Source organism: Lepus europaeus, chromosome 2, assembly GCF_033115175.1.
Source record: "Lepus europaeus isolate LE1 chromosome 2, mLepTim1.pri, whole genome shotgun sequence".
Classification (NCBI taxonomy): Eukaryota; Metazoa; Chordata; class Mammalia; order Lagomorpha; family Leporidae; genus Lepus; species Lepus europaeus.
The window spans coordinates 175768199-175789486 of NC_084828.1; the positions used below are offsets into that span (position 1 = coordinate 175768199).

At 57.1% G+C, this 21288-nt stretch overlaps 2 protein-coding genes across 4 annotated transcripts in view; both read left to right on the forward strand.

Annotated features, from left to right (window-relative positions):
- TMEM108 (transmembrane protein 108) overlaps positions 1-8917 on the forward strand; it is a 366810-nt gene extending 357893 nt beyond the window's left edge. For all 3 annotated transcript variants that reach the window (XM_062179790.1, XM_062179800.1, XM_062179808.1), the window contains 2 exons: positions 1649-1803; positions 7348-8917. In XM_062179790.1, coding sequence (XP_062035774.1) covers positions 1649-1803; positions 7348-7470 — 278 coding nt within the window. In that variant the 3' untranslated portion in view covers positions 7471-8917. The remainder of the gene's footprint in view (positions 1-1648; positions 1804-7347) is intronic.
- Positions 8918-11489: 2572 nt separating this feature from the next.
- BFSP2 (beaded filament structural protein 2) overlaps positions 11490-21288 on the forward strand; it is a 49699-nt gene continuing 39900 nt past the window's right edge. Inside the window, exon 1 of the mRNA XM_062179830.1 lies at positions 11490-11933. Within this exon, the coding sequence (XP_062035814.1) occupies positions 11502-11933 (432 nt within the window). The 5' untranslated portion in view covers positions 11490-11501. The remainder of the gene's footprint in view (positions 11934-21288) is intronic.

The window sequence follows — 21288 nt, forward strand, 5'->3', positions numbered from 1 at the left end:
CTGGCTGACACCTGTGTGGGTTAGGAAACATCTCCACAACCCTAACGTGGGCTCCCTCCAGTGTCCAGGACAAGGTAGCTCAATGGGCACCAAGTGCAAGGTCGCCGAGACCCGGCTTCACGCGGCAGTAGTTGCTGTGTTCAGCATAGGCGTGTTGGTGACTCGCGACACTTTGCCTCTTCTGTCAACGGGAGGAGTAACCGCTCCTTCTTCAGACAGTTGCTGATGGGGTAAATAGATGCTGACGTGCTGGGGTTGGGTCAGACTCCATCAGTCTGTGTTGTGCTTTTCTTTCTTGTAAGAAAGCTCCAACCTCTGAAATAATGGAAGTCCTGAACCACAGGCGGCGCTTTGGCCTTGAGCCGCCCAGTGGTCATGTGGCCCACTTTTTCCCCCTAGATTCTCTTGTTGGGGGAGGCTGGGAGAGCAAGAGGAGAACGCCAGTGAATTAAGCATGTTGTGTGCCAGACACTGCCTGGCGTTTTGCCTCCGTCACAATCATGAAGTGTGTATTTTTCAGAGAAGTGACCCACCAGATGTAATACAGAGAGAGTTATGACTTTGTGACCCCAGACGTTCACTCTCTGTAGCCAGGCTGGCTTCTAGCAGATAAATGACATGGCACAGTTTCCTGTCTGTAAAATGGAGATCCTAATTGGACTGACCTCGTGGTCAGAACCACGCCCCAGTGCTAAGTCCTGTGTATCAGTCGGCAGCTAGGAGATGATAGGCAGAGCAGCTCATTTGCCTGGTCCCAGACGTGCCCTGTGGTGTTGCTCTGGGAGCCTCTGCCTTCATGGCCCTCTGTGGGAGTCAGGTTTGCTGTGTAAAGTGCACTGTGCCCGCCTCTCTTTCTGCCAAGCCCCCCCCCCCCCCAACACGCACTCCAGAGAACTCTCTCCTTTCAGGGTTACAACTCGGAGTGCTCGTGCTGTGGTCTGCAGCAGAGCCTTAGGGAGCCTCCCACTGGTGATAAGGCCTTTCCTGGTTAGAGAACAGCACTGCAGTTTCCAAAGGCGGAGCCAGAATTGTGTGCCAGCCCCTTGCCCTGTGGGTGCAGCCTGAGCTCCACTCTGGCCTGTGTCCTGGCCCACTGTACCCTGGCCCTGCGTCTGTCTCCCCACACACTCGGAGCTTATCCCATCCACTCTGCACATGCTGTGCTTCCCACCTGGAACACTGCACATGACTGACCCCTTCCTGGACTCCAGCCTCCTCGGCAACTTTTGGTGTTGACTCCTCAACTCCCCTCCTCGCCGCCCTCATGTCGCCTGGTTCGTTTTCTTCAGAAGGCTGACACTCTCTGAACTGACCTTATTTACTCACTTTACTCTGACCCTGTCAGAGGCTCATGAAAGCAGGGAGGCCTAGGCCTTTGGTTCACATTTCCCTGACACCTGGAAGAGTGTCTGGCTCAGAGTCGGCAGTCAGCATATACAGACATGAGCAGGCACTCGGCGTACACAGACATGAGTCGGCACTCGGCGTACACAGACATGAGCCGGCACTCGGCACAGACAGACATGAGTTGAAAGAACAAGAGAACGAACGCGTGGCCTTTGCGGCCCGGCCTGGAGACTGGCATCTGTCACTAGCACAGCTGGCCTGCCCTCCTGCTTCCCTCTGCTGACTTGGCCTCTCTCCACAGCCGTCCTGCTGACCGTGTGCTGCATGAGGAGGAAGAAGAAGACGGCCAACCCCGAGAACAACCTGAGCTACTGGAACAATGCCATCACCATGGACTACTTCAACAGGCACGCCGTGGAGCTGCCAAGGGAGATCCAGTCCCTGGAGACGTCCGAGGTAAGCCCATCCCCTGGAAGTGCAGATGCGGGCCCCAGAGAGCCTGCAGCATCTGCTGCTGTCTGAGGCCCTGGCTCCTCCAGACGTGGCCCGTGCTTCCGCAGCCTTCCCCGGGCCCAGGCCTGACGGAATCAGGATCTGCATTTTGGCAAGAATTCCAGGCGCTTTGCACCTCTGTGAAATCTGGGAAGCCCCGGTTCTTTTCCTGTCCAGAGCAAGTCCTCAGTGCTCACTGGGGACTTACCTCGTGGCAGGCATCGTCACGGGAACTGTGAAGACGAGCGCTTGCTTCTCAAGAAGCTCGGATTCGGACTGGGAGATGTGGCTGGGAGGCAGCTCATACAGGGACAGAACAGTTCAACAAGAGGGGCTGCAGGCAGAGTGTGCCAAGGGTCTCTGCAGGGGAGGTGCTGTGGAGCAGGCCTTCCCGCAGAGGAGAAAGCCGGAGAGCGGGCGGAGTGCGTGCCCGGCACGCTGCGTCAGAGGAAGGAGCGCGTGCCGTGTCGGCAGTGTTTGCCTGCGACTGCCGCTGGCCACCGGGGGACACGGATGACCACAGAGCCCATCCTCTCCATTCTCACATGGAGGTGGGGATAGGGGCCCAAGTGGAGCAGGAAGGCAAGATGAAGGGGGCAGGTTTGGCACAGCCTCGAACGGGCTGTCAGGTGTGGTGTTGGGCTGGGCAGCAGAGGATCACTGGAGGCGCCGAGTTTGGGTGAGCTAGTGTGGGAGAGCCCTGCTGCTGCCAGTGGAGGGCCCGTTCCTGGGGAGTGGACAGGGAGGGGACAGACGGGTGGTGGAGGGTAGGGGAGTGGAGGGGAGGCGAGGAGGACGGGCTGCAAATAGGCCAGCGAGCATGCAGTGGCCATGGATAAGGAGAGTGGTGGGATCGGAGCAGAGGCAATGGGAGCCGAGGAGCGTTCTCGTGGGGGCTCACCCCCGCCTTCCCTGCACATCCACCGCTCAGCAGCCGGGTGACTCAGCACAGACGTGGTCACCTCACCCCCTGCCCAAAGCCCTGCAGGAGCTTCCCGTGGCCCTGAAGTGCAGCCGGCCCGGCCCGGCCCGGCCTCACGTCACCCCTCCCCCATCTGCAGAGCGCCTTCACAGCACTGAGTGACATCACACCTGCCAGGGCTGTACCTGAGCCTGCCGGAGTGTTCTGTGCCTCCCCAGCACCCCTCACTCGTCACTCAGGGGCCCCTGCTGTCATGCAGGGCCCAGTCTAAGAGTCACTTCCTCGGGGACCCGGCTGTGTTCTGCTCTCCTGTCACCTGCCTCCGCCCCGCCCCCCGCGTCTTCCTCGCGACTGTGTAGCTGGGATTCCTTCCACGTCGCCGAGCCCAGTGGTTAGCCGAGCACTGTCTCGCTCTGTCCCCAGCAGCACCGGCGGGAGTCCTTTCCCTCCTAGACCGTTTCCTCACGGCAGCCCGGCCCCTCCTCCTCTGGCCCCCCCACCTCCTGGCAGCACGGCCCCTCCTCCTCTGCCCCCCCACCTCCTGGCAGCACGGCCCCTCCTCCTCTGCCCCCCCACCTCCTGGCAGCCCGGCCCCTCCTCCTCTGCCCCCCCACCTCCTGGCAGCACGGCCCCTCCTCCTCTGCCCCCCCACCTCCTGGCAGCCCGGCCCCTCCTCCTCTGCCCCCCCACCTCCTGGCAGCCCGGCCCCTCCTCCTCTGGCCCCCCCACCTCCTGGCAGCACGGCCCCTCCTCCTCTGGCCCCCTCACCTCCTGGCAGCCCGGCCCCTCCTTCTCTGGCCCCCCACCTCCTGGCAGCCTGGCCCCCCCCACCTCCTGGCAGCACGGCCCCTCCTCCTCTGGCCCCCCACCTCCTGGCAGCACGGCCCCTCCTTCTCTGCCCCCCCACCTCCTAGCAGCACGGCCCCTCCTCCTCCGGCCCCCCCCACCTCCTGGCAGCACGGCCCCTCCTCCTCTGGCCCCCCCACCTCCTGGCAGCCTGGCCCCCGCCCCACCTCCTGGCAGCACGGCCCCTCCTCCTCTGGCCCCCCCACCTCCTGGCAGCCCGGCCCCTCCTTCTCTGCCCCCCCACCTCCTGGCAGCACGGCCCCTCCTTCTCTGCCCCCCCACCTCCTGGCAGCCCGGCCCCTCCTTCTCTGGCCCCCTCGCCACCTCCTGGCAGCACGGCCCCTCCTTCTCTGCCCCCCCACCTTCTGGCAGCACGGCCCCTCCTCTGGCCCCCCACCTCCTGGCAGCACGGCCCCTCCTCCTCTGGCCCCCCACCTCCTGGCAGCACGGCCCCTCCTCCTCTGGCCCCCCCACCTCCTGGCAGCACGGCCCCTCCTTCTCTGCCCCCCCCACCTCCTGGCAGCACGGCCCCTCCTTCTCTGCCCCCCCACCTCCTGGCAGCACGGCCCCTCCTCTGGCCCCTCGCCACCTCCTGGCAGCTCCTGCTCAGCCTCTGGGACTGCTTTGTCCTTTCCCTGCCTCTGACCACGCAGGCTCAGCCCTGCCACCACCCGGTGTCTCCCCTGAACACAGACTCGTGCCCGGTCACTTCCGGCACGTGTCTAACACGTACCCCGAACTCCACGTGCCCAAGACGGAACTCTGGAGTCCCGATCTGTCCCTAAAGCCCAGAATTCACCGATGTTTCCCGTTATGTCAGAGGCACTGCTCTCCTCTCCCGGGCCACATCCGGGCAGCCTGCCAGCCCCGGAGGAGCACTTCTCCTTGGCTCTGCTTCTCTCTGGGCCTGAGCACCCCTCTGTCTCCCTTCACGATTGCCATGGTGGCTCCAGAAACCGACCCTCACCCCCTTCGTGCCCTGCGGCCTGTTCTCCAGCAGTAGTCAGAGTGTTCTCAGGGCTGGTCCTCGTGTCCACCTCAGCCCCAACTCACAGGTGAGACCCACACTCCTCAGGAGCCGGCACCTGCTCACCTTCCAGACCCGATCACTGACCCAAGCCTCAGCGGCCTCTCTGCCCTTCCTCCAACAAGAAATCCACACCTGGAGCTGGGCTCTTAACCTGCCTGAGATGCTGTCCTCCTGGCACCTGTTCAGACATCCCCACCTGGTGTGATGTCACTCAGCGCTGGGAGTGAGCAGTGTGAAACTCAGTGTGGTCAGAGCTTAGCAAATGGGGGGAGGGGGAGTGATGTGAGGCTGGGACGCCGGCTGCGGCTGGAGGTCTTCCCTGGCTGCCCTGTGTTGGTTAGAGCCCCGCCTTTATCTCTGTCCCCTGCCCTGTGCTGGTTAGAGCCCCGCCTTTATCTCTGTCCCCTGCCCTATGTTGGTTAGAGCCCCGCCTTTATCTCTGTCCCCTGCCCTGTGTTGGTTAGAGCCCCGCCTTTATCTCTGTCCCCTGCCCTATGTTGGTTAGAGCCCCGCCTTTATCTCTGTCCCCTGCCTTGTGTTGGTTAGAGCCCCGCCTTTATCTCTGTCCCCTGCCTTGTGTTGGTTAGAGCCCCGCCTTTGTCTCTGTCCCCTGCCCTGTGCTGGTTAGAGCCCCGCCTTCTCTGTCCCCTGCCCACTAGGTTGTCCTTCAGAGCACTTGTCACCGCCCACACTGAGTTGCTGACCCCTGGTGGCCAGTCTGTGATCGGGCTCCCCTGCTAGAACAGAAACTGTTGAGTTCACTGCTCCATCCCCAGAGCCTAGAACAGTGCTTGGCACAGGGCAGCTACTTGTAAGGGAATGAGCTATAAATTTACCCACCACCCAGCCCAGTGCCCTGGTACACAGATCTGAACTCAGGGGGAGGCATGTGGCCTAGCAGTTAAGACCTTGATGCCCCCATCCCATGTCGTGGTGCCTGAGTTTGAAATATACAGCTCTGACTGCTGACGCCAGCTTCCTGTTACTGCGGTGATGGCTCACGTCCCTACCATAGACGTCCTGGGTTGGGTTCCTGGCTCCTGGCTTCAGCCTGGGCCAGCCTTGGCTGTTGCAGGCATCTGGGCAGTGAACCAGCAGACAGGAGCTCTCTGTCTTTGTCTGTCTCTCCTCCCTCTCCAAGGGCACTCAGCCAGTCCAGGCATTGAAGGAATTTCTGTCTCCTAAGAAAACATTGTATCAACAGTGTCATTTCTTCTTTTCTCTCCTCACGATCTGCAGAGCAATAAGTACTCCTCATAAACATTTTGTTTGTGTGTGTGTGTGTGTGTTTTTTTTTTTTTTTTTTTTTTGACAGGCAGAGTGGACAAGGAGAGAGAGAGACAGAGAGAAAGGTCTTCCTTTGCCGTTGGTTCACCCTCCAATGGTCGCCGCGGCCGGCACACCGCACTGATCCGATGGCAGGAGCCAGGTGCTTCTCCTGGTCTCCCATGGGGTGCAGGGCCCAAGCACTTGGGCCATCCTCCATCTGCACTCCCTGGCCACAGCAGAGAGCTGGCCTGGAAGAGGGGCAACCAGGACAGAATCCAGTGCCCCGACCGGGACTAGAACCCGGTGTGCCGACGCTGCAAGGCGGAGGATTAGCCTGTTGAGCCACAGCACTGGCCTTTTGTTTGTATTTTGTTTAAAAATAAACTTAAGATAATTGTAGCTTAAAATGAAGACGTTTCTTTTTTTTTTTTTTTTAAGATTTACTTATTTACTGGAGAGACAGAGAGAGAGAGGGAGAGGGAGACACAGAGAGAGCGCTTCCATCCAATGGTTCACTCCCCAGATGGCTGTGACAGCCAGAGTTGGGCCGATTCAAAATCAGGAGCCAGGAGCCAGGATCTTCTTCTGGGTCTATGTGGGTGCAGGGGCCCAAGCATTTGGGTCATCTTCCACTGCTTTCTCAGGGGTGGGGACCGAGAGCTGGATTGGAAGAGGAGCAACCAGGACTTCAGCCAGCACCCATAGGATGCCCGCGCCCCGGGCGCAGGCTTTACCTGCTATGCCACAGTGCCGGCCCCCCAAAATGAAGGCCTTTCCAAGCAGCTCTGGTGTAAGCTAGGTCTGTCATCGAGTCGGTGCTCTGCAGTGGCCCAGAGGCTCTGACTTCACTTGTTTAGAACAGGAACAAGCTATGGCTTTTCTTTCTTCCTCCTAAATGAAGACTTGGATCTGAATCTGTCAGCCATTTGGTAGCCCAGCCCCCTAGTGCTCCCAGTCCTTGATAGCGGAGACCGTAGCCCTGCCACCGTCCGGGTGACTGCTCCTGTTGTGTAGCCCAGCACTTCGGGTGTTGCGAGAAGTGAGCAACAGTTCTGACCAGGCTTGGAGCTATTCGGGAGGAGGGAGATGGCCCTTGAAGACCGATGGGTTTGTGGGCCTCTGACGGGCAGATGGCAGGCGAGGAAGGCAGTGGGTGAGCGTAGGGTGTTGAGGAAGGAAGTGAGGTTTCCCAGTGGTCCCTGAGAAAGAGGCAGGAGGCGGAGTCTCGAGCCCGGCGCTCTGCCGGTCATGCATGCAAGCCCCCCTCAGACCCCGACAAAGGGGCAAGGATAGGAAACCTTTTTTTGGTTTGGTTTTGTTTTTTGGAAGCGGATGGTGGGAGTGTGAGCACGCAGCGCCAGGCTGAGTGAATGCCCCCACGCGCGTGCGTTTGTGTAAGAACAGCCGCCTCCGCTGTCACGCCACCTGTGTCTCTCTCCAGGACCAGCTCTCAGAGCCCCGCTCCCCAGCCAACGGCGACTACCGAGACACTGGGATGGTCCTCGTGAACCCCTTCTGTCAGGAAACACTGTTCGTGGGAGGCGATCACGTGTCCGAGATCTGACTACAGCAGCCTTTGCTTTGCCAGTCCCTATTTTCATCTCCAAATTATAAATACACAAATATATATATATATATTATAAATATAACCTTTGTGTAATTCCGACTTAAATGAGAAACATTTTCAGCTTTTTTTTTCCTAAGAATTGTCAACATCTTTTTTATAAGTGTGGTTTAAAAAAAAACTTTACAGAATGATCTGTGGCTTTATAAAATAAAGATATTTCTAAGCAAAGCAGTTGCACTGATTGCTTCTCTTAATAACTGTTCGTGAACACTAAGCAGATGAGGTAAGAGGCAGACCTACTGTAAAAGCTGAATGTTAAAATGACCAAGTGTAAGATCCTCGGAGTGATTCTTCAAGTACTGCTTCCGCTTGGTTTGCTGTAACCCAGCTCCTCCCTCGTCGTTCGCACAGTGGGAAGGCAGCTGGGCCTCCTGGGGGAGATGGCAGAGTCAGGCACAAAGCAGGAAAAGGAACCGCACAGCCCCCAGAGGAAGGGACCTCTGCACCACTGGATGTCAAGTTCGTTCCAGGTGGCGGATGGAAGGCAACCCTCAGGGGTTGTGGGGGACATTGGCATCCAAAGGCCACATCTCCCCGGCTTCACGGGGCAGAGAGCTTCCATCGTGCCCACTCGGGGCTGCCTGTTCTCGGCAGGAGGCGGCACCCCTTCAGCCCTTTCCTGCGTCTGCTACAGGACCCATGGGTGCCCCTGTCTCAGAGAGGATTAGATACAGATCCCAACCCTAGAATGCCCGTCCTTCAAGGATCAGATGCTCTTTGTGGTTTGGGCTTGTTTCCTCCAAAGGCCAAGGTCACCCCTGAAGAACGTGCTTATCTGGGAAGTCTACAGCTGTAGTTTTGAAACCTTCCTCCTGCAATCTCAGAACAGTGACTGGCGTAGGAGAAGCGTTAATCTCCTTGCCTTGGTGTTGAAGACCTGCTGGCCTCTCCCCCCGACCCGTGCTGTCCCCTCACCCCTGTGGGCTGGTGCCAACGGGTCAGACCCACAGAGACACAGTAGGAGCTTCCAGGGGTAGCTGCTGCTCTATTTTTCCCTAATAGCTGCTGGCTTGGAGAGAGAACTGCTCCAATGCTTCTTTACTCTAAAAGAAAATAGTTTGATAGTATATTTTCAAGATAGATGTTCTGACAGACTGGGAGTTGAACTTGAATGTTGGTTCACATGTTTGTGTTGTTGCTGTGGTCTTTTTATCATGATGCTTTTCCTTCCTACATTTTCCTTACTAAGAAAGAGATGGCCTTCAACACTGTGTGTTCTCAATGTTGTGAGTGCAACTGTTGTCACTTCAAAGTCTTTAGCCCACAAAGAAGCAAGTCCAATGTTACTTGGGATTTATTTTCTAACATGTTGCTGTCGGACCAGTTTAACCTTATCATATTATTTCTGTTAGCAATTGCATCTACTATTATCAATGTGTATGAGTATATATGGAGAGAAATCTGTTTGTAAAGTATAATTATATATAATATATGTAATCAGAGATACATATGTTATATATACAAATGTGATGTATGACTTATTTTTCTTTATCCTTAGAATTCAGCTACCGTGTATATATAAATAAACTTATTTTATTACCCAGAGGATTAAGTTGCTAATACCTTTTGCATTTTTTTTCATTTTTAAAATGATTTTTGAGTCTTCATTAAGCAGTACCAACACCACCTATGTCTGTCTGTATTTTTTCTTACTGGAAGTTAGGTTTTATTAGTATAATAAGATAATAAGATTAGCAATTTATAATCTGATAAAACAAATCATTTAGAATATGTCTTTGATTTCTCCATAAGAGAACCCCCTCCCTTCAGGTCTTCAGAGACATGGGTGTCGATTAAGGTGCACCCGCTTCTCCTTCTCCCTCCCCAGGTCGCAGTGTGTTGTACGGTACGTGCGTTTGGATCTGGGCAATGTGAAGTTAACCCGGCCGCTTGGTGTTCCCATTCTGTAGAGTAACAGTGCAGGCGTGACGGCTTTGCAAACAGCCTGATCAGTAGTCGAACCCTTTGGGAAGCCCTGAACAAGACCCAGTCAGGAGGATGTCCCACGTGGATCCTGAGCCCTTTCGGCTCCACTAGGGGTGTGGTCAGAGTTGCTGTCTGAGTAAACAAAGATGTTGCCACCTCTGCTTAGTCCAAACTTGTTCAACAAACACCCAGCACGGCTGTATAAAAAGTACCTTCTGTAACATCCCAACTAGGCCACGGAGGAGGAGGGAAAAAAGGGCGGGTGTGGCCTCCTAATCAGCAAAATGAAGAACACACAGAAGGTTCCAGGAGGTGGCCAGGATTTTCAACTTTGCCCGTGTGACCTTGGGTAGGTGAGAGACAGAGACCGCTGTGATTTGGATAGGATTTGGCTCCCGAAGTCATTTTAAGCCCCCGTAAGTTAGTGGTGCTACGAGAGTGGAAACTTAATCCAGTTATGGTGTTTAGGATCTGGGGCCTGGAGGGGGGTCCTTGGGTCACTGGGGGCCTGCCCTAGGAAGTTACCTCTTTGAGAGGGCTGCCGCCAAGGCTGTCAGGCCCGGCCTCTCGCACTGCTTCCTGGCTCACCGGTGGTGTGACCCTCCTCCCCACAGGCTGAGCCCCTGCTCCGGGGCAGAATCTAGAGCCCACATCCAGCGGCTTGGCTTATGCCTTCAGCCTCTCCCTCAGGGTGTTTGTCTCAGCTCTTTTACTGCGGTATGAAAAGACTGAGGCGAGGCCCTCAACAGGTCGCTGGCCCTGGGGCCACGCGAGGCCTCTTCCCCCGGTTCTGCATTGCAGACATGGAGATGTGGGCAGGTCAGCTCTCGGGCTCCTCGCGAGGGTGCGACAGGCAGCTGTGGGACATGTGCTAGCGTCCTCTGGAGCTGTGCAGTGCACGGCAGCCCTGTGCCTGCCCCTCAGTTCACCCGAGAAATGCAGTAAAGCGTGGGGGTCGTGCACAGCCAGGGCTGGATTCCGCACACACGAGACGTTGGCCCCAGCCCCTGTGTCTGGCTTCAGGCGTATTCCCACGGGATCTGGGATAAAATCCAGCTCTGCAGCTCAGTGGCCTGCTTTCTCCGGGGTAAAACATTCTCACCCCTGGGGCCACAGGAACCTCTGTGATCCTGAGGAAGTCGTCAAGGTGTGACCTTTGGCAACATGACTTAGTGGATGCTGGGGGTAGGAGCGAAGACCCAGGGTCTCATCAGGTCCTAATGGAGCACTTTTGGAGAGCTTATCAGGGCTGCAGGTGTAAGGAGCAGCCACAGGGCAACAGGCGCAGCATGTGGACTCGCTCCAGATGCCGGGTCCTCTGCATCAGAGTTAGAGCTGAGGCTGTGGAGAGTAAGGTCCAGGGAGGTGGCGTGAGGTGATCTGCAGTCAGAGGGCAGCGGTGAGGAGGGAAGCCAGGGAGGGAACTGAGGCTGCTGCTGGGGCTGGGGGCGGGGCTGTGAAGGGAGCAACAGGCTAGGTTTGCTTCTCCTGGGTCCTGGGTCCTCCTGCCATGGCTACTTGACATCCATAGTCACTCTCCTGCCTACTTGCAGCACACGCTGGGATGAAGTTGGCCCCTGAGCCCCAGCTTATGCTCTGTGGGCCCTGAGTCGGTATACTCATCTGTGGAACAGGGCTGCCCAATGCCTGCCTCGCCTGTCTTAGGTAATGAGATACACAAAGCCAAAGGGCCCACCCCCACAGCCTCTATGGACCCAGCCTCCCCCATCGCCAGCAGAAGCATCGAGGCGGCCAGGCACATGACCCTGCATCACAGAACGCATGAGCGCATCTCTGCACCCGGCCCTGGGCGTGGCCCGTTTCTCTTTCAGCTCAGTGAATGATGGAAGCTCATGGAAGGCAGCAGACAAAGCCACCCCAGGGACGGGGCAGTTCCAGAGGGGCCCGTGACCAGGCCACAGGGAGGCTGGGACTGGGGACCAAAAGCCACTGGACTCTGAAGCCGCTGGACACCTCAGAGGCAGGACGGTGCCAAGCAAGCCGGGAGTGGCAGTGGTCTTTCCACCAGTGCCAGCCCCAGCATGCCCTTCCAGAGGCGCAGGGTGTCCTTCAGGGGGACACGGGCGTCATCCTCCCTGGAGAGCCCCCCAGCCTCCAGGACCAATGCCGCGGGTAGCCTTGTCCGGGCACCTGGGGTCTATGTGGGAACGGCACCCAGCATAGGCGGCCTGGGTGCCCGGGTGACCCGCCGGGCCCTGGGCATTAGCAGCGTCTTCCTGCAGGGCCTGCGGAGCTCAGGCCTGGCCACGGTGCCTGCTTCGGGTCTGGAGAGAAGCCACACTTCCGTGGAGGACCTGGGAGGCTGCCTGGTGGACTATATGGCCAAGATACACGCCCTGGAGCAAGTCAGCCAGGAGCTGGAGACACAGCTGCGGACGCACCTGGAGAGCAGGGCCCAGCGCTCGGGGGGCTGGGGCGCCCTCCAGGCCTCCTGGGCCAGCAGCTGCCAACAGGTGAGTGCCGGCTTGGCCAAGGACTGAGCAGGTAGGCTCAGGCTGGGGGGCGGGGGGTGTCGTGAGTAGGCTGAGGCCACGAACCCAACATTGCCATACTAAAAAGTCTGGGGCTAACAATAGCCATATACTGAGGTTCACTAGGAGCAGGCCTAGCTGGTCCCTGTGTGTGTGCAGCATCTCCCAGAATGTTCTAAACAAGGCTATGTGGTGGATCGTTTTCTAATGGCACTGCTTCATATGAGAAAATATATATATAATTTTGTAAAGGTAGTAGGGGTCGGAGCTGGGATTTTGAAGTCAGGTTTTCCTAGCTCTAGAGCTGTACTTGTCCCTTTACCCTGGGCTGCCTCTGTCACCTTTACTGGTGAGAAAGGGTTTCTATAGCCATTAATGCAACTGGCTACCAAGGAATGAATGTGAGTACGTGGAGGGGCTTCTCTGTGTCCACCTGTAATAGCAGTGCCCAGTAGAAGCATAGCTAACCCACAAGTTCTGTTGGCGGAAAAGAAGAAAGAGGTGATGCTAATATTTAATCACATCTTATTTACCTCAATACGGATGCTAAGCATGTCAGGTAGTTTACATTCAAGTAGGAAGGCAGTGATGGAAATGTCTCATGTCAGCACTGTGCAATCTGGCGGCCACTGGCCACGGATGACTATCGATTCCTTGACCTGTGGTCAATGAGGCTGAGGAACTCGGAGTTGTTTATTTCATCTCCATTAGTTTAAATAGCCCCATGTGGCTCCTGGCTCTTACTGTGCAAGGGAGGTTTCAGCTTCCCTCCCTGCGCGCTGGGGTCCTGCTCTCCTGCTCTCCTGCTCCCCCGTGTGGCTTCTCTGAGCACTGAGCTCAACCAGCATGTCTGGCCTGCTGCCTGGACTTCCAGCGCTGGGACTCCAGCCATGTTGCCCATCTCGGCTGGTGTCTCTGTGGCTGGCTGGCTTCTCTCCTCCTCCTCCTTCCCAGATACTGGCCTTGGCTTCCCTCCGAGCAAAGCCAGCGTCTAACACAGCCAGGAATTGCCAGCTCAGACCCTTTGCCCCCTGGGGTCCAGCACAGAACTCCCAAGGTGGGGCTCAAGCCTTGTTCGTGTGTGGCTGGGTGATGCTGAGCCGATGCACAAAGGGCTCCCCACCTGCCCCTCAGCCTCCCACTCCATCCCAGGATGCCTCTCCTTGGCTGTCACCAGGGCTCGGCTGACAGCACAGATACTGGACACGCAACACCATCGTCTGGGATGTGAGGGAGAGTGTCTGGGCCATCAGGCCTGTCCGCTCTGGGGGGCAGCCTTCCCTCCAGTTCTGATTCCCAGTGTTTGTGCCACACACCAATCACTAGGACACCCTGAGCTGTTCCAGTGTACCGGCGTCTACTCGACCACCGCACATACTTGGATCCCGCATGGATGTGTCAGGAGACAGCATGTGTCCAACTTCTGGTTTAAAAAGCTGGACTCAAACCATAGTCCAGTCTGTAGATACAGACTTGCTGCAGGATCTTTGGCAACTTATCTGACTTTTCTGGGCCTCTCTTCTCTTTCTATAAGGTGGGTATGGTAAAGCATGGGCAGTGCAGCAGATCAGCAAGAGGCTAGCGACCTGAATGCTACACACATCGTGAGGGCCAGATGCCAAGACATTCCACTCCTGCCACTGGTGGCCAGACTCCCAGAGAGGCCATTTCTCCCCAGAAACCACAAGGAGAGTCCTGGGTACAGCATGGCTCTCTTTGCCTTCTTTGTTAACCCTGCCCTGTACTTTGCTGGAACAACCCATGAAATGGCACTGTTATCTCTGCATTGCACAGCTCAACTTTCCAGTCATTATTAAGCTCTATTCCACCAGAAAGAAAAAACTAAAACCCTCCATCCTGTATTTGAGAAATGCTATTATTTTCCCAATTAGGTCCTAATGAGCTGCTGGCCAGGCCACCCCCTGTGACTCCCCAACCCTGGTCGGTAAAAGGGCTGAGCTCTGGTGTGGTCCTGTCTCCCTCCCAGGGACAGGGTCTTGCCTGCCCACTCCTCTGCCTTCCAGGAGCCGCAGGCCCCTCCTGCCCACCCTCTCCTTCTCCCTGAGCAAGCTAGGGGGTGGCACGCCCCCCTCTAGGACACAGCATCAGCCCAGCAGCTCAGTTATGGAGCAAGGCCTCTGACCTGTGCGCCTGTGAGGATCTGCTCTTGCCCTAGGGTGTCCGTGAACTCCAAGGAAGTGCAAGGTTAAATAGCAAATACAAACTACAGGACAGGCCAAGAGGGATGGTGGGAGAAAGGAAAGGACAATGCTTTGTACTTTAGTGCCTTCAACGCACTTCTCTTCCTGTGTTTAAGCAAGGGGTCTTGCGTCTTCATCTTGCACTGGGACCCTCAAGTTGGGTAGCTGGTGTGGACAGGGTTCACTGTTAGGAAGTTTTTTTTGCAATTCCAAACCTCTCTGCCCAGCCTGGCTGATTTACAACAGTCTGGGCCTCTCTGCTAAGCTGCGAAAACAGAAAAGCTCCCGTGTGCTGGCCAGAGGCCAAGGAGGCCCCAGCTCCTGCCCACGGCTCCGGGAGACGGGGGCTGCTGCCCAGCCCTCGCTGTGAGCCCCTGGCTGATGTTCAGCTCCGCCGGCCACACCAGGTAAACACAAGCATGGAATGGGGCAGGCTCCCCGCCTCAGAGCTGCGGATGAAGGAAAGTGGGAGGGAGGAGGGGCAGCCCACGGAGACCGCCGGGGACGATGGACAGTGCTCTCCACAGGAGGAAGCAGCAGCTTGCACCTCCAGGGCCAGGGCTGTCAGTTGGAGGAGAGGGAAGATAAAATCATGGAAAGGCAAGAAGGTCGGAGTTGAAGACAGGCCCCGCACGGGTCCTGCAGTGAACCCCACTCTGTGCCCCTCACAGAGGGGTCTGTGCTCTGGGGACCTGCCTGCTGGGGAAAACTGCTGGAGCCTCAGGCAGTCCCCTCAGCGGCAGGTTCCTCCCACAGAACCCGAGCCCTAGGTGTTTTTTTTTTTTTTTAAAGAAACAAGGGTCTGGCATTGTGGCATAATGGGTAAGAACCAGCACCTGCAAATGGTGGGCCACAGTGGTATGCCACGGCACATAGTAGGTGTTCAACGAATGCTTGGGCAGTGAGGGCCAGACAGGCGCAGGTTTCAAATTGGAACCCAGAGCTAGGACTGAAAGGTGTTCTCTAAGTCCAGGCCGGAAGCGCCGGCTGGAAACCCGCACAGCTGACATCGCTGAGCCACAGTGGCTCTCTGCAGCCGGAAGGCGGGAGTGGGGAGGCCGACTGTGCGTTGATGGGGAACCGGCACCGAGAGGTGGTGCTGGGTGACACGGCAGGATGCAAGCCCCTCTCTGTGCTGAAACGGCAGAGTGGGGCCAGACTCTGGGAGCTCAGAGGAGGGAGCGGGCACAGGTGCCCGTGGTGAGAGGGTCGGGCGGTTGGAGGCAGCGGGCAGGAGCAGGCTTGCTCCATGCTATAGTCCTGGCTCTACCTCAAACACAACAGGGAGTGCTCAATAAAACCAGCAGCAGCTACTCCTGGTTGGGGCAGATACGGCGGCCCCGGCAGGTCCGGGACAGAGAAGCCTTCAGAGCCAAGGGAAGTGAGAGGAACCTCCTACCAGCACATCCCGGAGGGACAGAAAAGACACGGGCCACGGGACTCCTCAGAAACCAGAGTCCCACAGACCCAGCGTCCGCCTGCCAGAGCAGCAGAGCAGGCCTGTAGAAACAGCGTCCGGGGCAGGAGAGCAACGGGGCAGGCCTGCTGACGGGCTCACCCTCTGGCAGCACCGGTGAGAACCATCCACGCGGCCGGCCAAGTGTGGAGGACAAATGCCGCTCTCTACCGGGGCTTACTGAAAGGATCGCTGAGCCCAGCAGAATGTTCTGGAGGGCCCCGGCACGCCCCCAGGGGTTTGTGCTGAGCCACCAAAGCTGAGGACGCAGTCTGAGCGGCGTGCGGCGTTGTCTGACTGCAGACAGGCGCATTTCGCTGGCCGGGAGCAGCTCACGAGCCGCGGGCTGGCGCGCAATGCACTACTCAGCAGAAGAGAAGTCATTTCAGCTGTTGTCAGGAGGGAATGAATAGTGCAAACACCACCGCCCAACAGGCCCCGATCGGCACAGCGCTTGTGGTTTTTACTGATTCGCTTCGGGGGCCAATGAAGAGCCAGGAAATAAGCCTCGGGCGAGACTGTGGGGAGGGGACGGAGGTTCCAAAGCCCTCCCTTTCAGCAGCCGCTGGGCCAACGTGTACAGAAGAGGGAGCTCGGGGCTGAAGCTCTCTGCCCTTGGCACCCAGCCGCCGCCAGCCCCCGCCCAGTCCAGCATCGTCCCCCCTCCCCAGCCCTGCCTCCTGGCCCCTCTTCCAGGTACCACCCGGTAGACCTCCCCGCATGATCCTATCCCTTCACTGCCAGCCAGGAGGAGAGTGGTCTTCTAGAGATTAATTTCTTATTACTCATTGGCTGAGGAAGCCTGGGGCTTGTCATCCAAGAAGGTGGTGCCCTGGGCTGTCTCAGGTGTTCGGCCTAACCCTGGGCTGTCTCGGGAGTTCACTGCTCTGGGCTCTGGGCCAGCTCTAATGAGCTCTGCTGGGAAATGAGTTGCCCCTGGTGCTCTCGCAGACAGCAGGCAGGCTAGGGAGAGAGCCTGCTTCGGGCACAGCCCTCAGTCCCAGGCCAGGAACCACCTCCAGGCACAGCCTGGGAGGGGCCCTGAGTCCCTGGACGCAGTTGGCCCCGGTCCAGCTGCCTTGGCGTTGGTGCAGGCACTCAGGGTGGGGGTGGGGGCTCTGCAGGCTCACCCGCTGTGTTCTCTGACAGAAGCATGAACTCCAGCATGGACAGCAGGCCTGATAGGCCCCTCGCGTGTGTGTGGCCCTTGCAAGAACAACGGGAAGCTTGCAGTAATGTTTTTGGAGCAGGAACAGCAGAGTGAGTTGGTCCTGGTTGGAATAGGAATTCGAGGAGGATCTTACTCTCTGTACGTCTTGTTTCTTCACCTCTAAAGTGGATGACCCACCTACTGTGTCAGCAGAGGCTGCCCCCCCCCCCCCCCCGGTCCCAGGAGTACGGCAGTTAGCTCTGGCCACGGGCTCACAGGACCACACACTGAGTATATGCACAGCACTTGGCCTTCTCATCGTTCTGGAAGTAGAGCTACAAGTCCAAGGTGTCAGCAGGATTATTCCTTCCTCTTCTTTTTTAAAGACTTGTTTTATTTATTTGAAGGATGGAGTTACAGAGAGAGAGAGAGAGAGAGAGAGAGAGACAGGAATCTTCCATCTGTTGGTTCACTCCCCAGATGGCCGCAATGGCTGGGGCTGGGCCAGACCGAAGCCAGGAACCAGGAACTTCTTCTGGGTCTCCCGTGAAGGTGCAGGGGCCCAAGCACGTGCGCCATCCTCTGTTGCTTTCCCAGGCCGTAGCAAAGAGCTGGACTGGAATGGGAGCAGCTGCGACTCGAATGAGCACGCAGTGAGATGCCACAGGTGCCGGCATTACCCACTACACCACAGCGCAGGCCCTGGGGCTGTTTCTCCTGAGGCCTCTCTCCTTGGCTCATAGGTGGTCATCACCCACCTGTTCCTTCACATGGCCGTCCCTCTGCGCCTCAGAGTCCAAATGTCTTCCCAAGGACATCACTCGTACTGGATCAAAGTCCACCCTCGTGGCCTGTTTCTAACTTCAGTACTGCTGTAAAGACCCTGTCCCTAAATACAGTCGCCATCTGAGCTACTGTGGACGTCAGCATACGGAGCTAGCCCATCACGTCCACTTAGAGGTGAAGAAACGGACGTACAGAGAGTAAGCTCCTCCTCGAATTCCTGTTCCAACCAGGACCAACTCGCTCAGTGCTGTGCCTGCTCAAAAACATTACTGGAAGCTTCCTGTTGTTCTCATTTGTAAAAGCTGAGCTGAGCCTGCCCTAGATCTCGGGGGGGGGGGGGGGGGTGAGTCCACGAGCTACTTCGAGTGCACCTGGCTTGATAAGGTAGCGTGCACGCCAGCTGTCCACAAGGAGTTTAAGCTTTGGAAGACACCATCTTCGTCTCCCCTCCTCTGCTGTTTTGAATTTGGAGCAGCTGTCAGAGAGGGTGGCTGATCCTAACCCAAGTACAGCACTGACTCGAACTCGCTGCTGCACCCAGGGCGCGGGAGGCTGGGCACCTTCGGATCTCGACTGGGACGTCCGTGGCTTTGCTGCTAGGGAGGGGTGAAGCCTCGCTCGGGATTCTGGTGCTCAGAACACGTGCCGAGTGGTTGGCCTTGAGGGGCCAACGTCTTCACCTCAGGTGAGTTCAGGGACTCCTTACGGCATGTGGCTTCGGATCTGCCAAGCCCCTCCACCACAGGAGGGGAGCCTGCGTGGGTGAGAGAGAGACCCACCAAAAGCAACTTCCATATTCCCAAGAGTGGCCAGGCTAGGGTCCTTCCAGGGCTGCTAAGCTCCCACCACCACCTCGGGGCCACCTGCAGAGCTGAGTTATGGAGCGCAGCAGACCTTGCTGAGTGGCGGGGGTCCCCAGTGCCAGCCCACGGGGGTCTAGGGGCTGGGGTGAGGCATGGACCTGCAAACGCCTGCCAGCCGGAATGAGAGCATTCCTACAGGCGAGCAAAGGTTGAATAGCTGCTGTGGCCATGGCGAAACATTTGGGGAGCCCGAGATGTCCCAGGGAGTAAGGAGGGGTTTGATAGGAGGTGTGGCCTTGTGCTGGGGGATTCTGGGGCCAGCTTAAAGAACTGAGGGCTTGTTTTGTATTTGATGCTGTCAGCAAGAAAGGCAATCTGATGATCGGTGATCTTAATATTACATGCGTACTGGCCAGTTTTCTGTGTTGTGATAGAAGACCTGAGGCAGTATAACCTTATAGAGAAAAGGTTCATTCAGCTCACTGTTTTGGAGGTGCAAGTCCAAGATTGGTGGTCCTGTCGGTTTGGCATTTGCCGAAGGTGGTAGATGGTGACAGCAGAAGAATCCCATGCATCAAGCTCCTACCCTCTAAGTGCCGTTAAATGATGCTGCTGCATTCAAAGTCCTCTGTGAAACTGGAAGTCAAATCCTATTCAGTCCCAGCAAATACTTCCCCAGGACGTGGAGAGGACGGAGCAGCAGAGAGCCACTCACCCTGGTGTGAGCTGAGCCGCTGGTGCTGTGTCTTGTGGGAGGGTGTGTCCTGCTGTGTGTCCTACTGTGACTGTGGTGTGCCTTTGTCTCCGTCTCTTGCCTCTTTGATCACAGTGTGATCCTGTCTGATTACTGCTGATTCCCATCAACTTTCACCTCCTGCAGGTGAGACTCCTGTGGCCTGGCCGCTGGTTGCCAATTGTGAGGCTGTGATTGTACGTCCTCACACAAAGCCAGGCTTCCTTCATCTCCTTTGCGGAGGTGGGAGGACTCTGGAGACAGAACTGGTGTGTTCCGGGCCTCTTGCTGCAGATGAACCTACACAGGAGCCTGGAGGCCAGGGGCCGAGGGATCAGCTCTGGGCTGGATGTGACTTCAGCAGGCAGAGCTCGCTCCGTGCCTCACAAACGCCAGGCAGCAGCCATAGCTGGGCCCCAGGCTCCTCCCTTCCCTCTCTTCTCTTCCCCCTGGCCTTGTGGGCAGCCGCACCACAAGCGACAAGCGGAGGTAGGACAGAGCCAAGTCCAGGTTCTGCTTAATCCTCACCCAAGAGAGGCCCTGGCCAAGGAGCCAACCCTCCTAAGATTTAGTTTCCTTATCCGTAAAATGATGGGCTGCTTTGAGGCTGCTGAGAGATGATGCCTAAGAATGGAAAGACAGTGCAGGAGGAGAGGAGTTTCTCTTATTTTGGTCACTGTTGTTCCTCCAGCATCGAGGATGGCACCTGGCACATAGTAGTTGCACAGTGAATATTAGTTAAATCAACACATGGAAGTGCCCAGCAAGGCTGTCAGTTGAGAGGTATCTATAGTAACGTCCTAGGGTTGCTGTACCAAAAAGCCACAGCTTTTACGGCACCAGACACGGATCCTCTCTCGGAGTCGGCAGGACTTGCTGCCCCTGCGGGCTCTTGGGGAGAATTCAGCCCTCACCCTGTCCCAGCTGAGCTGTGCTCCTCACCTTCCACTGCCACCGACGCCTTATTTCTCCCAGCCTCAGGAGGACACCGGTTATGCCCGTGTAGGTCCCCCTAGAGGCCTCATCGGAGCTTGACTGCATCTGCAAAGACCCCGTTTCCTAGCAAGGTCACGTTCATAGGCACTAGGGCTAGGACCTCAACCCAGCTCTCTGCTGCGCATGGTTCAACTCGTGGTGGTAGCTCTTCTTTTTCCCACATTATGGTCGTGCTCTCCAACCTTCTGTTCTGTTTCCTCGCTTTTTTTGCACTTGATCTGGTTGCACGCCCTACCAGTGGCAGTGAGCTTGAGGTTCAGGAAGGGAACCACGGTACCGGGAGCCCACAAGAGAGACAAGAGTACTCTTCACTGTGCAGAGACACAGGGAGCGCCACCAGCTGACTGTGGGGCCTCGCTGAGCCCGGTGTTCACAGCTGCCAAGGCAGGCCTCGGAGCTCACTGCCGTCTCCACGCTCACAGCACTGGGCCGGCTTCCCTCCACGCTGCTTCCACCGACATGAAGGGGTCTGGAACAGGCAGATCCCCACTGTCCTCAGCTCTGGCTGAAGCTGTGTGCCCGACAAGAGTCCTCTTCCCTCTGAGGCACTCGCTTAGAGGCCAGAGGGCAGAGCTTGGCTGCCTGGGACTGGCGTGTTTGGGCCTTGTCGGCCACCTCCTGAGGGTCAGGTGGCAGTAGTTTCGCTAACCCATCACCCTGCCAGAAGATATCCAGTAGTTGCCAAATGACAGTGCAGTGAGACATAGAGACGTGGGGGATTATGCAGAGAAAGAAGAGCCCACATCTGGTTCAAGCTCACAAAACCCAGATTAAATTACGCAGTGAGCTTGCACAATGCCTGCCCTTTCCCTGTCTCAGCCACCCCACTACCACAGGCCAGTCCCACGCAGCTGTAATTCTGGCCCCAATCACTACAGAGTTCTCAGGAGCACGGTGTGGTCTGATCATTTCTGAGAGGTACAGAGAAAGCACAGGGGGCAGGCAGGAAGGGCAGGGAACTGAGACAGCAGATTGCAGTGGCAAGTGGTACAAGCTGGAGTCCAGCAGAACTGAGCTCAAACTCTGGCTTTGCCACGGGCTGACCTGGGACGGGGGAATCTCTCCATCTCGAGGTTCTGACCCGCAAAACGATGTCGTGCATTCCAAGTGTTGTGGGAGTCAAGTCCGATGATTCACACAGAACACTTAGCATCGTGTCTGGCCTTGGCAAGCCCCCCATAAACTGCGCTAGTCATTGGTGTCATGGTTGGT